This window comes from Hippocampus bargibanti, linkage group LG07 (genome assembly GCF_051943395.1).
Source record: "Hippocampus bargibanti isolate YZ-2025 linkage group LG07, ASM5194339v1, whole genome shotgun sequence".
In the NCBI taxonomy this organism is placed as follows: domain Eukaryota; kingdom Metazoa; phylum Chordata; class Actinopteri; order Syngnathiformes; family Syngnathidae; genus Hippocampus; species Hippocampus bargibanti.
Genome location: NC_142740.1, coordinates 9,200,253 through 9,219,406, shown reverse-complemented (window position 1 = coordinate 9,219,406; position 19,154 = coordinate 9,200,253). Strand labels below are relative to the sequence as shown.

General features: G+C 42.4%; 1 protein-coding gene across 10 annotated transcripts in view; it reads left to right on the top strand.

Annotated features, from left to right (window-relative positions):
* The window catches only part of tut4 (terminal uridylyl transferase 4), a 78,668-nt gene that overhangs the window by 10,792 nt on the left and 48,722 nt on the right, over positions 1-19,154 (top strand). For 8 of the 10 annotated variants that reach the window (XR_016115519.1, XM_089000520.1, XM_089000518.1 and 5 more), the window contains 3 exons: positions 4,529-4,617; positions 9,824-9,875; positions 10,232-10,301. The exons of 1 other annotated variant lie outside the window; for it this stretch is intronic. Coding sequence is in view for 8 of the 9 variants with exons in the window: in XM_089000520.1 (XP_088856646.1) it covers positions 4,529-4,617; positions 9,824-9,875; positions 10,232-10,301 (211 nt within the window). In the remaining variant the exon portion in view is untranslated. The remainder of the gene's footprint in view (positions 1-4,528; positions 4,618-9,823; positions 9,876-10,231; positions 10,302-19,154) is intronic. One more of the 10 variants, XM_089000525.1, reaches the window with a different exon arrangement.

Here is a 19,154-nt window from a genome sequence, read left to right as displayed (position 1 = left end):
CGTCAGCCTGTTTCGGGCGAGTTTGTAAACTGCTCGATCACCGCTTTTAAATGCGGATTCTTTCTCTTTCCTAAGCTGCCTGAGTTTGGGAGTGAACCATGGCTTGTTGTTGTTGAATGAGCGGAAGGACTTTGTTGGTACACACATGTCCTCACAGAAACTGATGTATGATGTTACAGTGTCTGTGTATTCATCCAATGTGCCCGTTGAAGTTTCAAAGACGCTCCAATCAGTGCAGTCTAAGCATTCTTGTAGCGATAACTTTGCTTCATCTGTCCATGTTTTAACTGTCTTGACTACCGGTTATAGGAGGCGAAACGTCCGACACCTTCAAAACAAGTACAGATGACGGCTGAAGAAACCTTCTCATCGATTTATTGAGGCAGACCAAAATATAAAAGAAAATATGGCATTATAACATTTGATTATTTTTTTCAGTAGACTTGGACAAATTCAATCCTAGCCATTTTCTTTGTGATGTATTTGAGAGTATTCACATTCCTACCTGTAACCTTTAGTTGCTAGCACGAGGGAGAATTTCACTGTTTTGTTTTTGAGTGCCCTGAGATTGGCTGGGAACAGATGGGATAGGCTCCAGCACCCTAGAGAGGATTAAGTGATCCGAGAAAGTGAATATTTGATTTGTGAATCACCAAAGAATTACAAAATACAAATAGAGCATCAGGTCCTGAGAAAGTGCATAGATTAATTTATCAAAAACAGTAAGAACAATTTTCTGAGCAGTACAAACAGTGGACTTGCATGAGATCTTCTTTTCCTTTCGGCTTTTCCCTTCGGTCGCCATAGCGAATCAATGTCCTCTGTTGTCAGAGGTTTGATTCGCATGTTTGTTTTGGTCAAGCTTTTTTGTTGGATGCCCTTCCTGACACAACCCTCAGGTCCCGGGCTTGGGACCGGCATTAAAAGACACTGGCTACTGAACAAGCAATTCTTAGAACTAAATAAAGATGAACTTGCATCAGATAATGAACAATAAATAAAACTGACTCTGATATCACTTGTTGTAAGATAGTACTGAAGTACTCAATAATACTGTTCATCATGACAAACTAAAAGTGCTGAAATAAACAATCACTTCGATTAGTCTACCGAGGGCTTATCAACTTGCATTGTACTTGCGGTGTTCTTGAGCTTAGTTTGCTATGGCTAAATAGCTCATGCTTTCGGTGCTAACATGAGCTGTGGCTGCACTCACGACTGGGTGCTTTGCATTGATTTCGGAATCAGAATCAGAAAACCTTTATTCGTCCTACAATGGGGAAATTTGCAGTCCACAGCAGCAATTGAAAAGGGATGGGGTGGGGGGTGAAAGGATAGAAAACAAGATATTCTAAGCATAACAAAATAAAAATGTCAACTGTATACTGTGCAAATGTAAATGTGCAAAACCGTTTCATAAAAAAAAACTGTACATGGTGCAAGTAAAATTTTCAAGAAAGGCATATTGATATACAGTAAAGTCTCGTTATATCGATATCGGATATATCGATAGTCCCGGTTATATCGATACTATTTCTATGCACGCACGGAGAAAATTACATGCAAACAGGGTCGGATATATCGATAGTCCCGGTTATATCGATATTTTTTCGGACTCCCTTGAATATCGATATAACGAGACTTTACTGTATTGCATCAACCCATATATACAAGTGTCCCGTTTTTGTGTTTTTTTTTCACATGTGATCATTGAGAACTTTTTACTTTCGGCTTTTCCCATCAGGGTTGCCCATAGCGAATCAGTGTTCTCCATCTAACCCTGTTTTGTAACACCCTCTTCTCTCACACCAGCTACCTCACAATTGTCTTAGTTATCATACATGTTCTGCCCTGCTCTGACTTTCTTCTCTGTCACTCCGAACTTCCTCATGCAACACCACAGTTCTTCTCTGGGCACCCTGTCATACGCTTTCTCCAGATCTACAGACACAATGCTGTTCCTTCTCACCTTCTCTGTACCTCTCTATCAGCATCCTTACAGCAAACACTGCATATTTTGTACTCTTTTCTTTTGGCACGAAACCATACTGCTATTCACAAATGCTCACTTCTGCTCTTAGTCTAGTTTCAACTACGCTTTGCCATAGTTTCATTGTATGGCTCATCAACTTTATTCCTCTGTAGTTACTACATTACCTCCTCCTCATCTTTTTTTCCTGCGCCAACATGTTGATTGAAGTTTCCACCAATTACAACTTTCACACATAAAGGGATGTTCAGTTTGACTTCATCAAAGTCCAACCAAAATTTCTCCTTCTCCAACTCACAACCTACCGTATTTTTTGGATTATACGTCGCTCCGGATTATAGGTCGCACCAGCCAAAAAATGCATAATTAAGAAGAATAAAACATATATAGGTCGCACTGGAGGATAAGTCGCATTTTTGGGGAAAATTTATTTGTGATAGAGATTTCTGATAGAGAGGCGTTTGCGTTGCATGAAGCGGTAACACTAAGAAGGTCCTCCTGCAAAGCCGTTTATATTCATTCCCTTGGCAATGACCTGGGCATGGAGACGCAGCTGCACCGTTGACAAAACTCTCCCAGCAGCACGTTGTTCAAGCACCCATGCGTGAACTCGTTCCTCCAACTGCGGCCACCTAGCTTTTCGCCTGCGATTAGCTTTTTTTATTTTCTTCATTTCAGTAAGCGTAACCTCTGCTTTTCGCCGGTTCCTTACAAGTTTTTCGCTCACTCCAAACTTTCTTTCTGCTGCTCGATTGCCGTTTTTGGCTGCATATTTCACTGTCTGCAGCTTGTAAGCTGCAGAATATGACTTTCTTTTCGGTGCCATTTTTATTCAGCCCTTCTCAGTTGTGTTTATAAATAACAGGTGTTACAGAAAAATCTGTAACACCTGTTATAGAAATGTGTAGGCTACTGTCTCTGCGCTCACAGATTTTGACGGCTCACAGATGTTTCAACACCACAATATCAGCACAGGCCTGGAGCGCGCTCTTGCGGTTTAATGTGAAAATAACATGTGAAATGATATACAGTAATAAAAAAAAAGCATATATAAGTCGCTCCGATTTATAAGTCGCAGCCCCGACCAAACTGAAAAAAACTGCGATTTATAATCCGAAAAATACGGTACTTGTGGGGCATACCCACTAACATTGAATATCATTTATCATCAATCATGCCTGGGGGCGGTATAAAATTCATTGGAGGCCGTTACCACGCAAGGTTCCATATTGTTTCCCTGTGCTTGCTCTGAACAATTGTTCCTGACAACCAAATTTCCACTTTTCCGTGATTTATATTTTGTGTTTCTTTAAAGGCACAAAATGGCGACCTCCTGTGGCCATAGAGATTCCGGTCCTTCAAGAGCCATAACCAGCCTGTTTCAGATTCCTCTTTAGTCCAACACACCTGATTCAATTTATCAGATCACCTACTAGGTCTGTAGAAGCCCAGAACGCTCATGATCAATTGAATCTGATGTGTTGTAGTCGGGGAACTCTAAAACAGGCAAGAAATGTCTCTCGGGGAACCGGTGTTACCTACCCCTGCTTAAAGGACAACCGACGTCACTATTTTGTTTTTTAACTGACATCAGAATAACGTTTTATAGCATCTAAAATACCCAAAACACGCAGTATGATATTTTCGTCAAATGCAAAACACCAATAAAAATTACTTAGTGTCCAAAATCTGCAAAAAAATTGACCTGCGAATTGGGCATTTTCAGAAAGTCTCACCCCCAGTTCGTGACATCACGCCAAGACGTCTTGCATTGCTGGAGAATCAAAACAATGGCTTCAGATTCGGATAATATGCTTTCTTGTTACACATCCAGTTATAAATATGATTCAAGTAGTTCTGAAGAGGAAAGCATACATGTTTGCAATCGATTAAAGAATTTATTTGTGCCATTTTGAGGCAACATTGGGGGGAAATCTCTCACCCAAAAAAGAGGCACAAAATGGCGACCTCCTGTGGCCACCTCTGTTTCCACAGGCTGATAAATTCCTTATATGACGCTTGGACGCCCTCTTCTGGCGGCTTTTGTTTGCAACACGAGGTCCCCAGACCAAACAAGTACAGCAAAATACATTGACGTGATGGAAGGACCGCTACAATGAGTCTTTTTTTTTGTCAAGGGCGTTCCTTTAGTGAGGTCACGTACGGACTCGTCACCAACTCAAAATCAAGACTTCCTGAATATTCAGCGCGAGTCTTAAAATGTAAAACATAGCTGTATGCGGTGCAATCTTTGTAAAATATGCTCAGTACAAGTCATTTGAAGCCAGTTTACAAATTATGGACACAACTTGTCCGGAGACGTCGGTTGTCCTTTAAAAGACTTAATGTTGACAACCTTCAACAACTGAATAAACATACTCCAAGAATGATTCCTTAATTTTTCCCGGGGTTTGGAGTAGGATTCTACTCACAGCTGTTAAAAATCCCACACATACATTTCATGTCTGTTGCACACTGAAAAGTCCTATTCACTTTAATGTATTTTTAATTTACTGTATGTTCTCCTTTATTGTCCAGAATGCACTCTAAGTCTCTACGGTTCTTGCCTTACCCGATTTGCCTTCAAGACGAGTGACATCAACATTGATGTCATCCACCCATCCACAGTAAGTCGGTCAATTCTTGTCACAGCAACTCACACCTCTTAGTCAGAGATTCAGCAGCATAGCATATGTACAAAGAGTCATCCCCCCATCCGAAGGAGGGAAGCAACCCTCCTGTCTACCAGAGTAAATGCCTACCTACAGGCGAGTTGGGGGTGTTATGCGGCGAGTCAGCAGGCCCGGGGGGAAAAAGGATATCAAGTCCATTCGGACATATCCAGGAAGGAAATTTTGAGTTTTATTTATTTGAAGTCACAACAGATGACGGTTTTCAGCAGTGCACAGGTTACACTGCTCTCCATGCCATCCCTTCTCCCCCGCAGTGACTTCCTCATTCAGCAATAAGGTCCAAGTGGCAATTGGTCATTCCCAGATGGTTACAATCACATTTTTGTAAACAATTAGTGGTCACCTGACACGACTGTTTTGGATGGAGAGAAATGTGCACCTTTCTCCCATCCAAAATCCAGAAAAATGGTTAAACGTTTCTTTTGATATCATGGCAGGGGGCAATGAGTATGCCCACACATGCTCTATGCCTCTCACCGTGGGCAACTCCAGAGTGGAAGGGAGTCCACCCCCTCTCGAGAGGGCTGGTACCAGAACCAGGACTGTGTGTGGAACTTTAAACTCGCTCGTAGCCCAATAGTCAGGGATGTATCTGGGCCGCGACCTTGCGCCATTTACATTTTGACCGCCACAGGCGCAACTTCGGAACGCCACTGCGCCAGCAACTTTGCAAGTCTACTACAATTATCGCATACTGCTACGCAATCTACACCACATATGACATACTTCTAGCTAACAAAACAAATTTTGTTAAACAGCAATTGAAAGCTGTTTGTTTTCGTCACGCTGAGTGCATTTTACAAAGATTCCACCGCCTACAGCTATATTTTACGTTTTAAGACTCGCGCTGAATATTCAGGAGGTCTTGTTTTCGAGTTGATGACGATTTCTGAAGTTATGTCACATTAGGAACGCCTCTGACCGACAAAGCGACACAATGCATTTTGGGCACTTTTTTTTGTCTGAAAACACCGGGTTGATCGCGAAATTAGAAGGAAAACTACATAAATAACGCGATGGTGAATCGTTGTGTGTCGCTCCAAGACTAACAATTGCGGTAAAAAACATCAGAATCAGAATCATCTTTATTGCCAAGTATGTAGGACACACAAGGAATTTGTTTCCGGTAGAACACGCTGCACTAGTATCGTTGTCAAAAAATGACTGAAAAGTGACCTTGAGAGTTCTGAAAGGCGCTTATAAATGAAATGTATTATTATTATTATTAAAAAAACTGCTAAGTGGCACTATACAGTTCCATTTTGGCTACTGTTGAAAGAGTTCAAAGAGTTAATGGCTTGGGGGAAGAAGCTGTTTAAATGTCTGCTGGATTTGGTGCGCATGGATCTGTAGCGCCTGCCTGAGGGGAGTAGCTGGAAAAGGTGGTGGGCAGGGTGCGGAGGGTCCAGTAGGATTTTCCGCGCCCTAGTTTGGATTCTTGCAGTGTGCAAGTCCTCGAGAGTGGGTAGGGCGGTGCCAATGATTTTTTTCCGCCGTCCTAACTGTCCGTTGAAGTCGGATTTTGTCCATTTTTGTGGCGGCCCCGAACCAAACGGTGATGGAAGAACACAGGATGGATTCGATGACAGCCGTGTAGAAATGTTGCAGCACCTCCTGTGGCAGGCCATGCTTCTTTAGCAGCCTCAGGAAGTACATTCTCTGTTGGGCCTTTTTCAGGATAGAGTTGGTGTTGACCTCCCACTTCATGTCCTGGGAGACTGTGATTCCCAGGAACTTGAAGGTCTCAACGGTTGACACCAGGCAGTTGGGTAGTGTGAGGGGTAGCTGTGGTGATGGATGTTTCCTGAAGTCCACCATCATCTCAACTGTCTTGAGCGTGTTCAGCTCCAGGTTGTGACGGCTGCACCAGAGCTCCAGCTGCTCCACTTGTTGTCGGTACGCAGACTCGTCGCCGTCTTTGATGAGACCGATGACCGTGGTGTCGTCTGCGAACTTTATGAATTTGACAGCTGGGTGCGTTGAGGTGCAGTCGTTCGTGTAGAGAGAGAAGAGCAATGGAGAGAGGACGCATCCCTGCGGGGCTCCAGTGCTCGTGGTTCGTGTTGTGGATGATATATTTCCCAGTCTGACCTGTTGTGTCCGTCCTGTCAGGAAGCTGAGGGTCCACTGGCAGATCGTGGGGGACACACCAAGCTGGAGAAGTTTGGGGATGAGGAGTTCTGGGATGATGGTATTGAACGCAGAGCTGTAGTCCACAAACAGGATCCTTGCGTAGGTTCCTGTGTTGTCAAGGTGGTCGAGGATGTGGTGCAGTCCGATGTTGACTGCATCCTCCACAGACCTGTTTGCCCGGTAGGCAAACTGAAGAGGATCTAGCAGAGGTCCGGTGATGTTCTTTAGGTGGTTCAGCACGAGGCGTTCAAAGGACTTCATGACCACAGACGTCAGAGCGACAGGTCTATAGTCGTTCAATCCCGAGGGTGCTGGTTTCTTTGGAACTGGGACGATAGTAGACTGTTTGAAGCAGGATGGGACTTCACACTGCTCCAGGGATCTGTTGAAGATTTGTGTGAAGACCGGAGCCAGCTGGTCAGCGCAGACTCTCAGGCAGGAGGGGGACACTCTGTCAGGTCCTGCAGCTTTCTTGATCTTTTGCTGCTTGAAGAGCCGTCTAACGTCCAGTTCGTGGATCTGTAGGGCAGAGGGCGGAGATACGGTAGTTTCTGGTAATGGTGGGCAGACCGGAGAAATGGTGGTGTCCTTTTCAAATCGGCAAAAGTATGTATTTAACTCATCAGCCATACCATTGTTGTACACTGCTTGGGGGGAAGGTAAACGATAATTTGTTATTGCTTTCAGGCCATTCCACACCGATGCAGAGTCGTTAGCGGAGAACTGTTTGTTAAGCCTCTCCGCATAACTTTTCTTTGCGATGTTAATTTCCTTCGTCAGCCTGTTTCGGGCGAGTTTGTAAACTGCTCGATCGCCGCTTTTAAATGCGGATTCTTTCTCTTTCCTAAGCTGCCTGAGTTTGGGAGTGAACCATGGCTTGTTGTTGTTGAATGAGCGGAAGGACTTTGTTGGTACACACATGTCCTCACAGAAACTGATGTATGATGTTACAGTGTCTGTGTATTCATCCAATGTGCCCGTTGAAGTTTCAAAGACGCTCCAATCAGTGCAGTCTAAGCATTCTTGTAGCGATAACTTTGCTTCATCTGTCCATGTTTTAACTGTCTTGACTACCGGTTTTACACATTTGAGTTTCTGTTTGTATGTGGGAATTAAGTGGATTAAATAGTGGTCAGAAAGACCCAATGCTGCATGCGCAACAGACCGGTATGCGCCTTTGAGTGCTGTGTAACAATGATCTAGAATGTTTTCTCCTCTGGTGAAACAGTCAATATTCTGCTTATATTTGGGAAGTTCACGGTTCAAACGTGTTTGATTAAAATCGCCCAAAATGATCAGGGGTGATTCTGGATATTTTAGTTCGAGATGGTTTACATGGTCCGCTAGCGTTTGTATACACGCGTTAGCATTAGCTTGTGGCGCGATGTACACGGCAACGAGAATAAAGGAAGCGAACTCACGTGGCGAGTAGAATGGCTTGCAGTTGAGAGACAGCGATTCCAAACCAGGGCTGCAGTGTGCGTCGAGTATCGTGACATCGGTGCACCATTCTTCGTTGATGTAGAAGCATAGTCCACCGCCTTTGGATTTCCCCGATTGCTCCGTATCACGGTCGGCCCGAAGGAGACGGAATCCGGGTAGGTGTAGTGCGGAATCCGGGTGGCGGTCACTGAGCCAAGTCTCAGTGAAGCACAGCGCAGCAGAGCGGGCAAACGTTTTATTGGTCTTTGTGAGAAGCAGAAGTTCGTCCATCTTGTTTGGTAGTGAGCGTAGATTAGCGAGGTGGATCGATGGGAGCGGCGTTCGAAATCCACGCTGCCGAAGCTTGACGAGAACGCCGGCTCGCTTCCCCCTCCTACGCCGGCGTCTCAAAGCTCCGTACAGAGCTGCTACGCCGCTCGCGAGCAGCCCCGAAAAACCTTGTAGATTTTGGTGTGTCGGTGAAAATAGTCCAAGAGTGGATTCCCCAATGCTCAGTAACTCTTCCCTCGTGTAACTGAGTCGCGTAGGATCGCAAAAAACAAATGAAAATGACAAAACCAGGAACAATACTAGGGAGCGTGTCACCGAGGCTGCCATCCGCGGCGCCATCTTGGATCGAATATAGAACATAAAGAAGTTGTTAAGTTGACACAAATTCCCAGCAGACAAATCAGCCCATTTCCAACAGAGCTGGTGCGCCATCTTGTGCATTTTCTGGGACGCTACATTGGAGTCCAGATGGCCTGAATGGATACGGAAGGACTTCTTTAATCGATTGCAAATATTTATGCTTTCCTCTTCAGAACTATTTGAATCATATTCATAACTGAATGAGTAACAAGAAAGCATCTTCTCCCAATCTGAACTCTCTGAAGCCATTGTTTTGATTCTGGAACAAGGCATTTTGTGGAGGAGTATCTTGGCGTGACATCACGAAGAAGGGGGCGGGACTGAATCTTGCCATTTCCGAGTGCGTTTTGTGGCAGTTTTGGGTCACTTTAGTCATTTTTATTGGTGTTTTGCATTTGACTAAAAGTATCAGCTTGCGTGTTGTGGGTATTTTAGATGCTATAAAACGTTTTTCTGATGTCAGTTAGGTAACAAAAAAAATGGTGTCAGTAAGGATGTGCATATAAAATATTTCTATCAAATGCAGTCTGATGACGTTTTCCCCTCCGAATCTGTCATGGAGTTATTATTATTTTTATTGCATTCTCAATACATAATGTACAGTGGCCTGTTACTCGCTAAGCCTGAAGCAAATTAAAATCTTGCCTTCAATTAACCATTTTTGGAATGTGGGACTCAAAAACAGTTGGGATTTCTGACGTATAACAGTAGTTTTTCTTTTATCAAGTACAGCTAGCCAGCCACACAACCCCAGTGTTGAATGTACTTATCACTGGTATGCTAATGACACCATTGAATTATGTCAATGCAAGAGCTGCTTTGGATGTGTGTAACTTCAGTGACATTCTGCTTTGGCCTTTGTTTTCTGGGATGATACAATTCTGCAAGCATTCCAAGTCCTATACATCATATTTTGTAATGGTTTTGCATCTAGATGACACAACCGGAAGTCCTGATTCAAGTGCTTGACATCCTCAAAAACAGCAGTAAGTGTTATTCAAACTTCCCTTTAGTTCAAGCTTAATGTATGGTGAAATAAATTAGTCAACTTATCATGGCAATAGCTGTGAATATTTGTGTATGCATGCAGTGTATTATTTGTAATGAATTCAAATGCTTTTGTACAAAAAAAGCTATAATTGTGGGTTGTCCCTGCAAAATTCCTTTTTGGAATAAGAGTGCACAGTATAACTGCATTACTTAGGATCCATTGACACTCAATAGTGATCTTCATTCCAATAAGCTCTCATTAAATTTCTTTGGAAAGATGTGACTTGATTTCTGCTAGAATCTCATGTGGGATTGTGAGACTTAATTAACTTAATTAACGTCCTCTTTTTAGCTGAATTTTCAGAGGTTGTGTCAGACTTTCATGCCAAAGTCCCTGCCATCATCTGTCGTGATGTAATAAGGTCAGTGAAAGTTCCTTGTAGATTTGTCTCCTTATGTTTTTGCAACTACCAAGTAAATCATTTGTCTTTGCGAGGTGTGCTCACTTGCCAACCAACCATGTGATCCATCCATCCATTTTCCGATTTGCTTATTTTCGCAAGGTTCACAGGCATGATGGTGCCTGTGCCAGTTGTCTTTGGTCAGCAGGTGGGGTACACCCTGAACTGGTTGCCATCGAAACGCAGGGAAAAGTTTGAGGAACACTTACATCTAGGGACAATTTTTTGAGTGTTCAATCACCCTGCCATGCATGTTTTATGTGTGAGGAAATCAGAGTACCCCGGGGGAGAACATGCAAACTCCACTCAGGGAGACTGGAGCGGGATTTGAACCCATGGCCTCTGCACTGTTAAGTCAGCGTCCTAACCACCCGACTACTAGGCCGCCCTTGTTGTATTTCATTTTTATTTTGTAATTCTTTGGAAGTTAGAAAAACAAACATTCATCCATTCATTGTCCGGGCCGCTTCATCCTCACAGGACTCACGGGGGCGTGTTGGTATCTATCCCAGCTGTCTTCGGCCAGTAGGCAGGGTACACCCTGAACTGGTTGCTAGCCAATTGCAGGGCACTCGAAAACAAACAAAACACTGATATTTCCCCTCGTGGTCAAAACTAAAAGTTGAAGGTAGGACTTTGACTCCCCTCAAATACATAAGAAAGTAAATGGCTCATAGCGCAAAAAAAACATTCATTCATTCATTCATTTTCTTTCATCTTTTGACATGCCTCAATTGTAATTGTAATAATGTAATTAGTTTAAAATTATTTTTTTTTCCAAGTAAAATTTTTGATGAAATAAACAATCATGTTTATATGAAATAAACAAACAAAAATGGGTGGCGAGGGGGCTTTCCGTGGCAGGTCATTCCAGAGAGAGGGACCAGCAACCCAAACGGCTTGATTCCTTCTCAGTCTCCGTTTAGTTCTTGGTCCTTGTAATAATGTCTGGTCCACAGACTTGAGCACCGGGAAGGTGTGGAGTGGCGTATGAGCCCAAGGTCATTTCAAGATGTGAAAACAATATGATCTTGAAGATAACTCTAAAATGTATAGGGAACCATTGAAAGGATGCCAGAGTAGAAGTTATGTGCTCTGTTTTACGAGTACCAGTAAAGAGGTGAGCAGCAGACTTCTGGACCATCTGGACACACCTTATGGAGGACAACATAATAAAAACATGAATCATAACACAAAAAAGATCTTATCGCTGTTAATGTTTCAATTTGCCTTCAAAATAAGATACAATGCATGAAAAATACGACACACCATCGTATCCAGAGTGGGCTTTGCGCGTGGCAATCTCTTGTTGATATCTGTGTTTTAAATAGGACTCCTGATACAATTAATTATAGCCTTGTTTTTCTCAAAAGTCAGGGGTATTTTTTATCATTTTTTTCCTAATTTTACTAGCTCCCAGCTTAAATTTTGCAGTAATAATTTCATGTGACCAAGAAGTGTGCCTTGGCCTGCTTTAGGATTGACATTCTATAGACCAGGGGTGGGCAATTATTTTCCCCCGGGGGCCAAATGAGAAGCAGAAAATAATGTCTGGACAAAAAGTTTGACATTTACTCCAGTTATTATATTTCTACATTGAAATACTTAAATTGTATTGTTAACAGAAGAAGACTATGTGTTATTATTAGATTATGAGAGAGTGAGATTGTTTTACAAAAAAAAAAAAAGAATTTATTTAGTGAAAACAGATACGTTTGCTGTTACTGTTTACTGCAGTACTGTATGTACTGTTTTTCAGTCACATTACCACAATGATTGATTTTTAACTTAACTTGTGTCAGAGATGTTCGATCGGACACTGGACAAAAGCTCGAAAGATTGTCTTTTACTGCCAGCAGGAGACGCCACCATTCATGACAGACGCCTGAATTCTGCAGCCCTCTGCCAAGCTATTTATTGAGAGTATATGCAAATTAAAGTGGTACATTAGTAAAACATAGTTTTCTTGATTATAATACCACGCCCCCCTGGACGTTCTGAGCGCCAGCAGCTGTCAGCAATAAAAATATATTTTAATTGGTTGGCTTTTCTATGAACTGATAAATTTGTAACCTGGGTAATGAGCTCTTCCTGTGAGGGAGTTACAAGTCCTCCTGTGACGAAGGAGTTTCCCAAGTCCTAGATCTCCTAGATGAAGATGACAGTTTAACTGGGCTGTGTCAGTTTCACTCAGATTGACTGTGGCCATCTGCGCCTTGACTGTGGGCCCATTGTTTGGTTGGCCAGCTAATCATGGGACTTTTAAATATAATAACCTCTTATTCTCCACCAACTTGCTATTAAGATACCACAGTAATAAACAACTAACAACATTTTTATCAAACTGTCAAACAGTGTTCAGCGAGAGAAATCTAGCCTTTGTTGAGCTTTAACAAGGTCAGGTTGAATGTTTTAGGTGGAGATGTACATAAGATGTTCACCAGTCAGAGAGGACCTGTACCTGGAGTTGGTAAACTTCATTGCTGAGAATGTTTGTATAGTTATATCCAAACAGAACAAACATCTTCTGAGCATGTTTCCTCATATTTAGAAAATTCTCCTTATTGAGAGATGAATAGAACTCCAGCAGTGATGCTGACTTAAAGTGCTGTGCCAGTACTGTGTCTGACTGCAACATCGGTGGATTCATTATCTATACTGCATGCAAATGGGGAGAAAATCAGGTGTTTCTAAGTGTGTTTAAATGTTTTTAAAATCTTCAAAACGTCTTAAACTAATTGTACAGGTCTCCTAACCATGAGTACCTATAGAGGTGACTGGCTGACGATTTGATTTCTTTCAGGGTTTGCATGTGATTGAGAATTTTGTTCTCTACTTGATTTGACAGAAACTGCAACTTTATCATGAAAGCATTGACCAGATTATGCACGTCATGGACAGAGAGGCCCTTGCCTTGTAGTTTAGTGTCATTTCGTTAATCAGTGCAGTCACATCAACAGCAAATGCTAAATCTGCAACCCAGTCTACATCAAAGAACTGAGGGATGTTTTACCTTTCATCTCGCTAAATTCTCGAATCTCTGCTTTTAGGTCCCAAAACCTTTTTAAGACTTTGCCCTGGCTGAGCCAAATTACAGCTGTATGGTACCTGATGTCACCATGTTCACGATAATGCTCATGTAAAAGTGCAACAACAAATGGCCTGTGATTTAATGCCCATGCCCTGATAAATTTAACTGTCTTAGTTACAACAACAATACAGGGATGAGAATTCCACGCCGATCGGCGGATTTCCGACTTTCAGACCAAAATGACCAGATAAAACTAAATATGTAATGTATTCTTGCTTTTTCGCTGTTCATTTCCTGTTTCGGCTTGTATTGGCGGAAATCTCAATTTTTATCAGATGATCTTGATTTAGGGGCTGTTGATGTCGAAACAGGTAAGCGCTCCCTTTTGAATAAGCGGATGAGAAAATCAGGTGTTATGTCGGAGGAACGCTAGGAGACAACCTGTGGCAGTGTGACATATGCCACATCAGGTTGAATGGACCGAAGGATTCACTTTTGTGGAGAGGACAGGTTCTAATTTGATAGATTCTAATTTGCAATGAAACGATGAAACAGTCGAATGTCAGTGGCACTATGACAAGCCCCATGCGAACGTTAGTATCAATATACTACTGTGAGAGGCAGCAGAAAGCAAGCGTGCAGGCTAATGAGCAGTGTGCAGGCTAGCTAGCAGTAACCTTGCGTATGTACCCGGTAAATTGACAAATTGACTTTTATTCTGATGGTTTGCCTGGAAAAACATTGATATTAATGTTAGTATTATCACAGTTATTTTAAATAATACATTCTAACATTTTGGTGAAGTTTTATATATATATATATATATATATATATATATATATATATATATATATATATATATATATATATATATATATATATATCATCATCTCATTAGCCGTACCGCTTATTCCTCATTAGGGTCGCGGGGGTTGCTGGAGCGTATCTCAGCTGTCTTCGGGCACGAGGCGGGGGACACCCTGAATTTGTTGCCAGCCAATCGCAGGGCACACAAAGACGTACAACAGTCACTCTCACACTCACACCTACGGACAATTTGGAGTGGTCAATCTGCCTGCCATGCATGTTTTTTGGAATGTGGGAGGAAACCGGAGGACCTGGAGAAAACCCACGCGGGTCTGGGGAGAACATGCAAACTCCACACGACACGAACCGGCGACCTCTGCACTTTGAAGCCGGTGTGCTAACCACTCGACTACCGGGCCGCCCTATATATATATATAGGAGATGCCAGCGTGTCATCATTTCTTATGATCATGTGATCCTCACGTCAGCCATTTTGAATGCTTTTCGATTTACGACCATTTGACTTAGGACCGTTTTGTCGGAATGGAACCCGGTCGTAATTCGGATGTTACAGTATACTATATATATATATATATATATATATATATATATATATATATATATATATATATATATATATATATATATATATATATATATATATATATATATATACAGTAAAGTCTCGTTATATCGATATCGGTTATATCGATAGTACCGCTTATTACGATACTATTTCTATGAACGCAAGGAGAAAATTACATGCGCGCAGGGTCGGATATATCGATAGTCCCGGTTATATTGATATTTTTCGGACTCCCGAGAATATCGATATAACGAGACTTTACTGTATATATATATATATATATATATATATATATATATATATATATATATATATATATACATATATATACAGTAAAGTCTCGTTATATCGATATCGGATATATCGATAGTCCCGGTTATATCGATACTATTTCTATGCACACACGGAGAAAATTACATGCAAACAGGGTCGGCTATATCGATAGTCCCGGTTATATCGATATTTTTTCGGACTCCCTTGAATATCGATATAACGAGACTTTACTGTATATATATATATATATATATATATATATATATATATATATATATATATATATATATATATATATATAAACGGCCCAGTTAAATACAGAGGGTTGTGTCAGGAAGAGCATCCGATGTAAAAGCTTGGCATTCAAAAGCATTCAAAATGGCTGACGCAAGGATCACATGATCATAACAAATGACGACACGCTGGCGTCTCCTGTATGACAGGATAGTATATGATGTCAATCTGTTGTTTTTAAGCAACATATTCTACTATTCTATACCAAAATGTTGACTGTTCATTTTTTAATCTTTTAGTGTTATTTTAATCATTTCATATTTCGTATTCTCGATCTTTATGACTGTGTCGGCGCACACGTTTTCTGCTGACCCAAAAACGCACGGCTTCCCACGCATTCCAGATGTCCAAAAATCGCTCTCCCTGCTAACTGAGAAGCCAGAAGAGGTCACCTGTCTCAAAGAGGCGGCGGTGCCGACCGTGAGCCTGACGCGGCGTTTGCGTCGCAGCGATCCCACCCGCTCTGCCCTCCCTGCCCCCGATTGCTGTGCGAGTGAGATGCTGTCATGCTGGAGAAAATTGTCGTACTCGTTTGTTACGGAACAGTTATTTTGTATCATCATTTTGTGCAACGCGTCTCCGGCAAATAAACATCCTACTTGTTCGATATTGTCACGTTCGGATTGACAGCTGAGGGCGAGGCCACGCCTCCCCGCTTCCACCACTTCCTTCTTCAGGACTTCTTCTTCTTTTCCTTTCGGCTTTTCCCCTCAGGGGTCGCCACAGCGAATCAATGTCCTCCATCTATCCCGGTTTTGTGCATCCTCTTCTCTCACACCAGCTACCTTCATGTCCTCTTTGACCACATCCATAAATCAGAATCAGAATCATCTTTATTGCCAAGTATGTAGAACACACAAGGAATTTGTTTCCGGTAGAACACGCTGCACTAGTATCGTTGTCAAAAAAACTGCTAAGTGGCACTATACAGTTCCATTTTGGCTACTGTTGAAAGAGTTCAAAGAGTTAATGGCTTGGGGGAAGAAGCTGTTTAAATGTCTGCTGGATTTGGTGCTCTTCGGTCTTCCTCTCGGTCTCCTGCCTGGCGGTTCAAGGCTCAGCATCCTTCTCCCGATATAGTCACTCTCTCTCCTCTGGACATGTCCAAACCATCTCAGTCTGGCCTCTCTGACTTTCTCTCCAACGCCTCTCATATGAGTTGTCCCTCCAATGTACTCATTCCTGATCCTATCCAACCTGGTCACTCCAAGGAAAACCTCAACATCTTCTGCTCTGCTACCTCCAGCTCTGCTTCCTGTCTTTTCTTCAGTGGTACTGTCTCCAGTCCAAACATCATGGCTGGTCTGACCACGGTTTTATACACTTTTCCTTTCATCCTAGCTGAAACCCTTCTATCACACATCACACCTGACATTTTTCTCCAGCCGCTCCACCCTGCCTGGACACGCTTCTTCACCTCTTTACCACACTGTCCATTGCTCTGGACAGTTGACCCCAAGTACTTAAAATCCTCCACCTTCTTTATCTCTTCTCCCTGTAGCATCACTCTTGCACTTGGATCCCTCTCATTCACACACATATATTCCGTCTTGCTGCGACTGATCTTCATTCTTCTCCTTTCCAGGGCATATCTTCACACCTGTAGTTTCTCCGCCACCCTGTTCTCGCTACAGATCACAATGTCATCTGCAAACATCATGGTCCAAGGAGATTCTTGTCTAACATCGTCTGTCAGCCTGTCCATCACCATAGCAAACAAGAAGGGGCTCGGAGCTGACCCCCGGTGGAGTCCCACCTCCACCTTGAATTCCTCAGTCATACCGACAGCACACCTCACAACTGTCTTACAGTCATGATACATGTCTTGCACCGCTCTCACATACTTTTCCGTCACTCCAGACTTCCTCATGCAATGCCACAGCTCCTCTCTGGGCACCCTGTCATACGCTTTCTCCAGATCTACAAAGACACAATGCAATTCCTTCTGACCTTCTCTGTACTTCTCTATCAGCATTCTTAAAGCAAACATTGCAACTGTCATACTCTTTTTTTTGGCATGAAGCCATACTGCTGCTCACAAATGTTCACTTCTGCTCTTAGTCTAGCTTCAACTACTCTTTCCCAGAGTTTCATTGTATGGCTCATCAACTTTATTCCTCTGTGATTAGTACAACTCTGCACATCTCCTTTGTTCTTAAAAATGGGCACGAGTACACTTCGTCTCCATTCTTCAGGCATCTGTTCACCATCTAAGATCTTGTTGAATAACCCGGTCAGGAACAGTGACTGTACATTATATACACCAGCTAAACTGTAGAAATTTAGTTCATATACTAAACGTGTTTGAACGCTTTAATAGCGATATGCAGAGGGACAGCAATGTGGTCTCACTGCAGAGCAAGCCAACAGTGAGCATAGTGATTGCGCAATCCATGGTGGGGCTCAGCCGGCTGCTGCCTCACCGCTCGTCTCTACTTAGTATTTGTACGGTAAATGTGAAAATTCTGCGATTTTGAAAAAAAATCCAAAAACGGTGAAGATCCATGCGCACCAAATCCAGCAGACATTGAAACAGCTTCTTCCCCCAAGCCATTAACTCTTTGAACTCTTTGAACTCTTTCAACAGTAGCCAAAATGGAACTGTATAGTGCCACTTAGCAGTTTTTTTTTTTTTTTTACGACAATACTAGTGCAGCGTGTTCTACCGGAAACAAATTCCTTGTGTGTTCTACATACTTGGCAATAAAGATGATTCTGATTCTGATTCTGAAGTTAAATGGACAAGAACTTTAAATTACAAATCACTAAATACATATAACAGTTTAATTAATTTTTTTCCATGATGACAGGTGAGGCATTGCCTCACCTGCCTCCCCTGACTGCACGTCACTGTTGATCGTCTTAGCTGATGGGATACTTTCATTTGTCACTTTATCACTTTTTGTCCACATTTCATAATCTTACTCGATGTGATTGCACTTTATTCTAGGACAGTAAAAACAATAAAAGCATGTTCCCTGAGGTCAAACACGCCCCTCTTGACAGAGCCTCGTGCCCAGCGGGAGGTGCCCCACTATTTGAGAAGCACTGAGCTAACCTAACATGCTTGTGTGTGGCAACCTGAGTACCAATAACAAAAATAACGATAATAAACTTTTTTTTTTGCTTTGCGGAGAGATTACGATGAAATGTTCATAGGTGACCAATGCAAGAACAATTGAAATAGTTCTGAAAAGTATGTGTGAACCTTGTTTTTTGTCTTCCAAACCAAGTGTTATATAGGTGGTGGAAAGAGAGCTGCAGTTGTTGACCCTGTCCCAATCATTACTCCGGTCGCTGGAATGAAGAGAAATGCTTATAAACACTACCATTTTGCACTTGACCAAATGGCTAAACAACAGTCAAATGAGGTGGGAATCAGCAGGGAGGGATCAGCTGAGCCAGGCAATCTTATTCTGTAATTTCTGATTTCCACCATCATCCGCAATGTTAAATATGTATTGACAGTGTTGCATCTGTTTTTAAGTAATGTGCCAGCTGCTGCTGGCCCAGTGCTTCCCAATGGACATGCCCCACTAATAAACCCTGATGCAGTCAAAACAAAGTCTTTCCCAGAGTTTCATTGTATGGCTCATCAACTTTATTCCTCTGTAATTAGTACAACTCTGCACATCTCCTTTGTTCTTAAAAATGGGCACGAGTACACTTCGTCTCCATTCTTCAGGCATCTGTTCACCATCTAAGATCTTGTTGAATAACCCAGTCAAGAACACCACCGCTACCTCTCCAAGACACTTCCATACCTCGATTGGTAAATCATCAGGCCCAAGTGCCTTTCCCCCCTTCATCCCCTTCAGCGCCC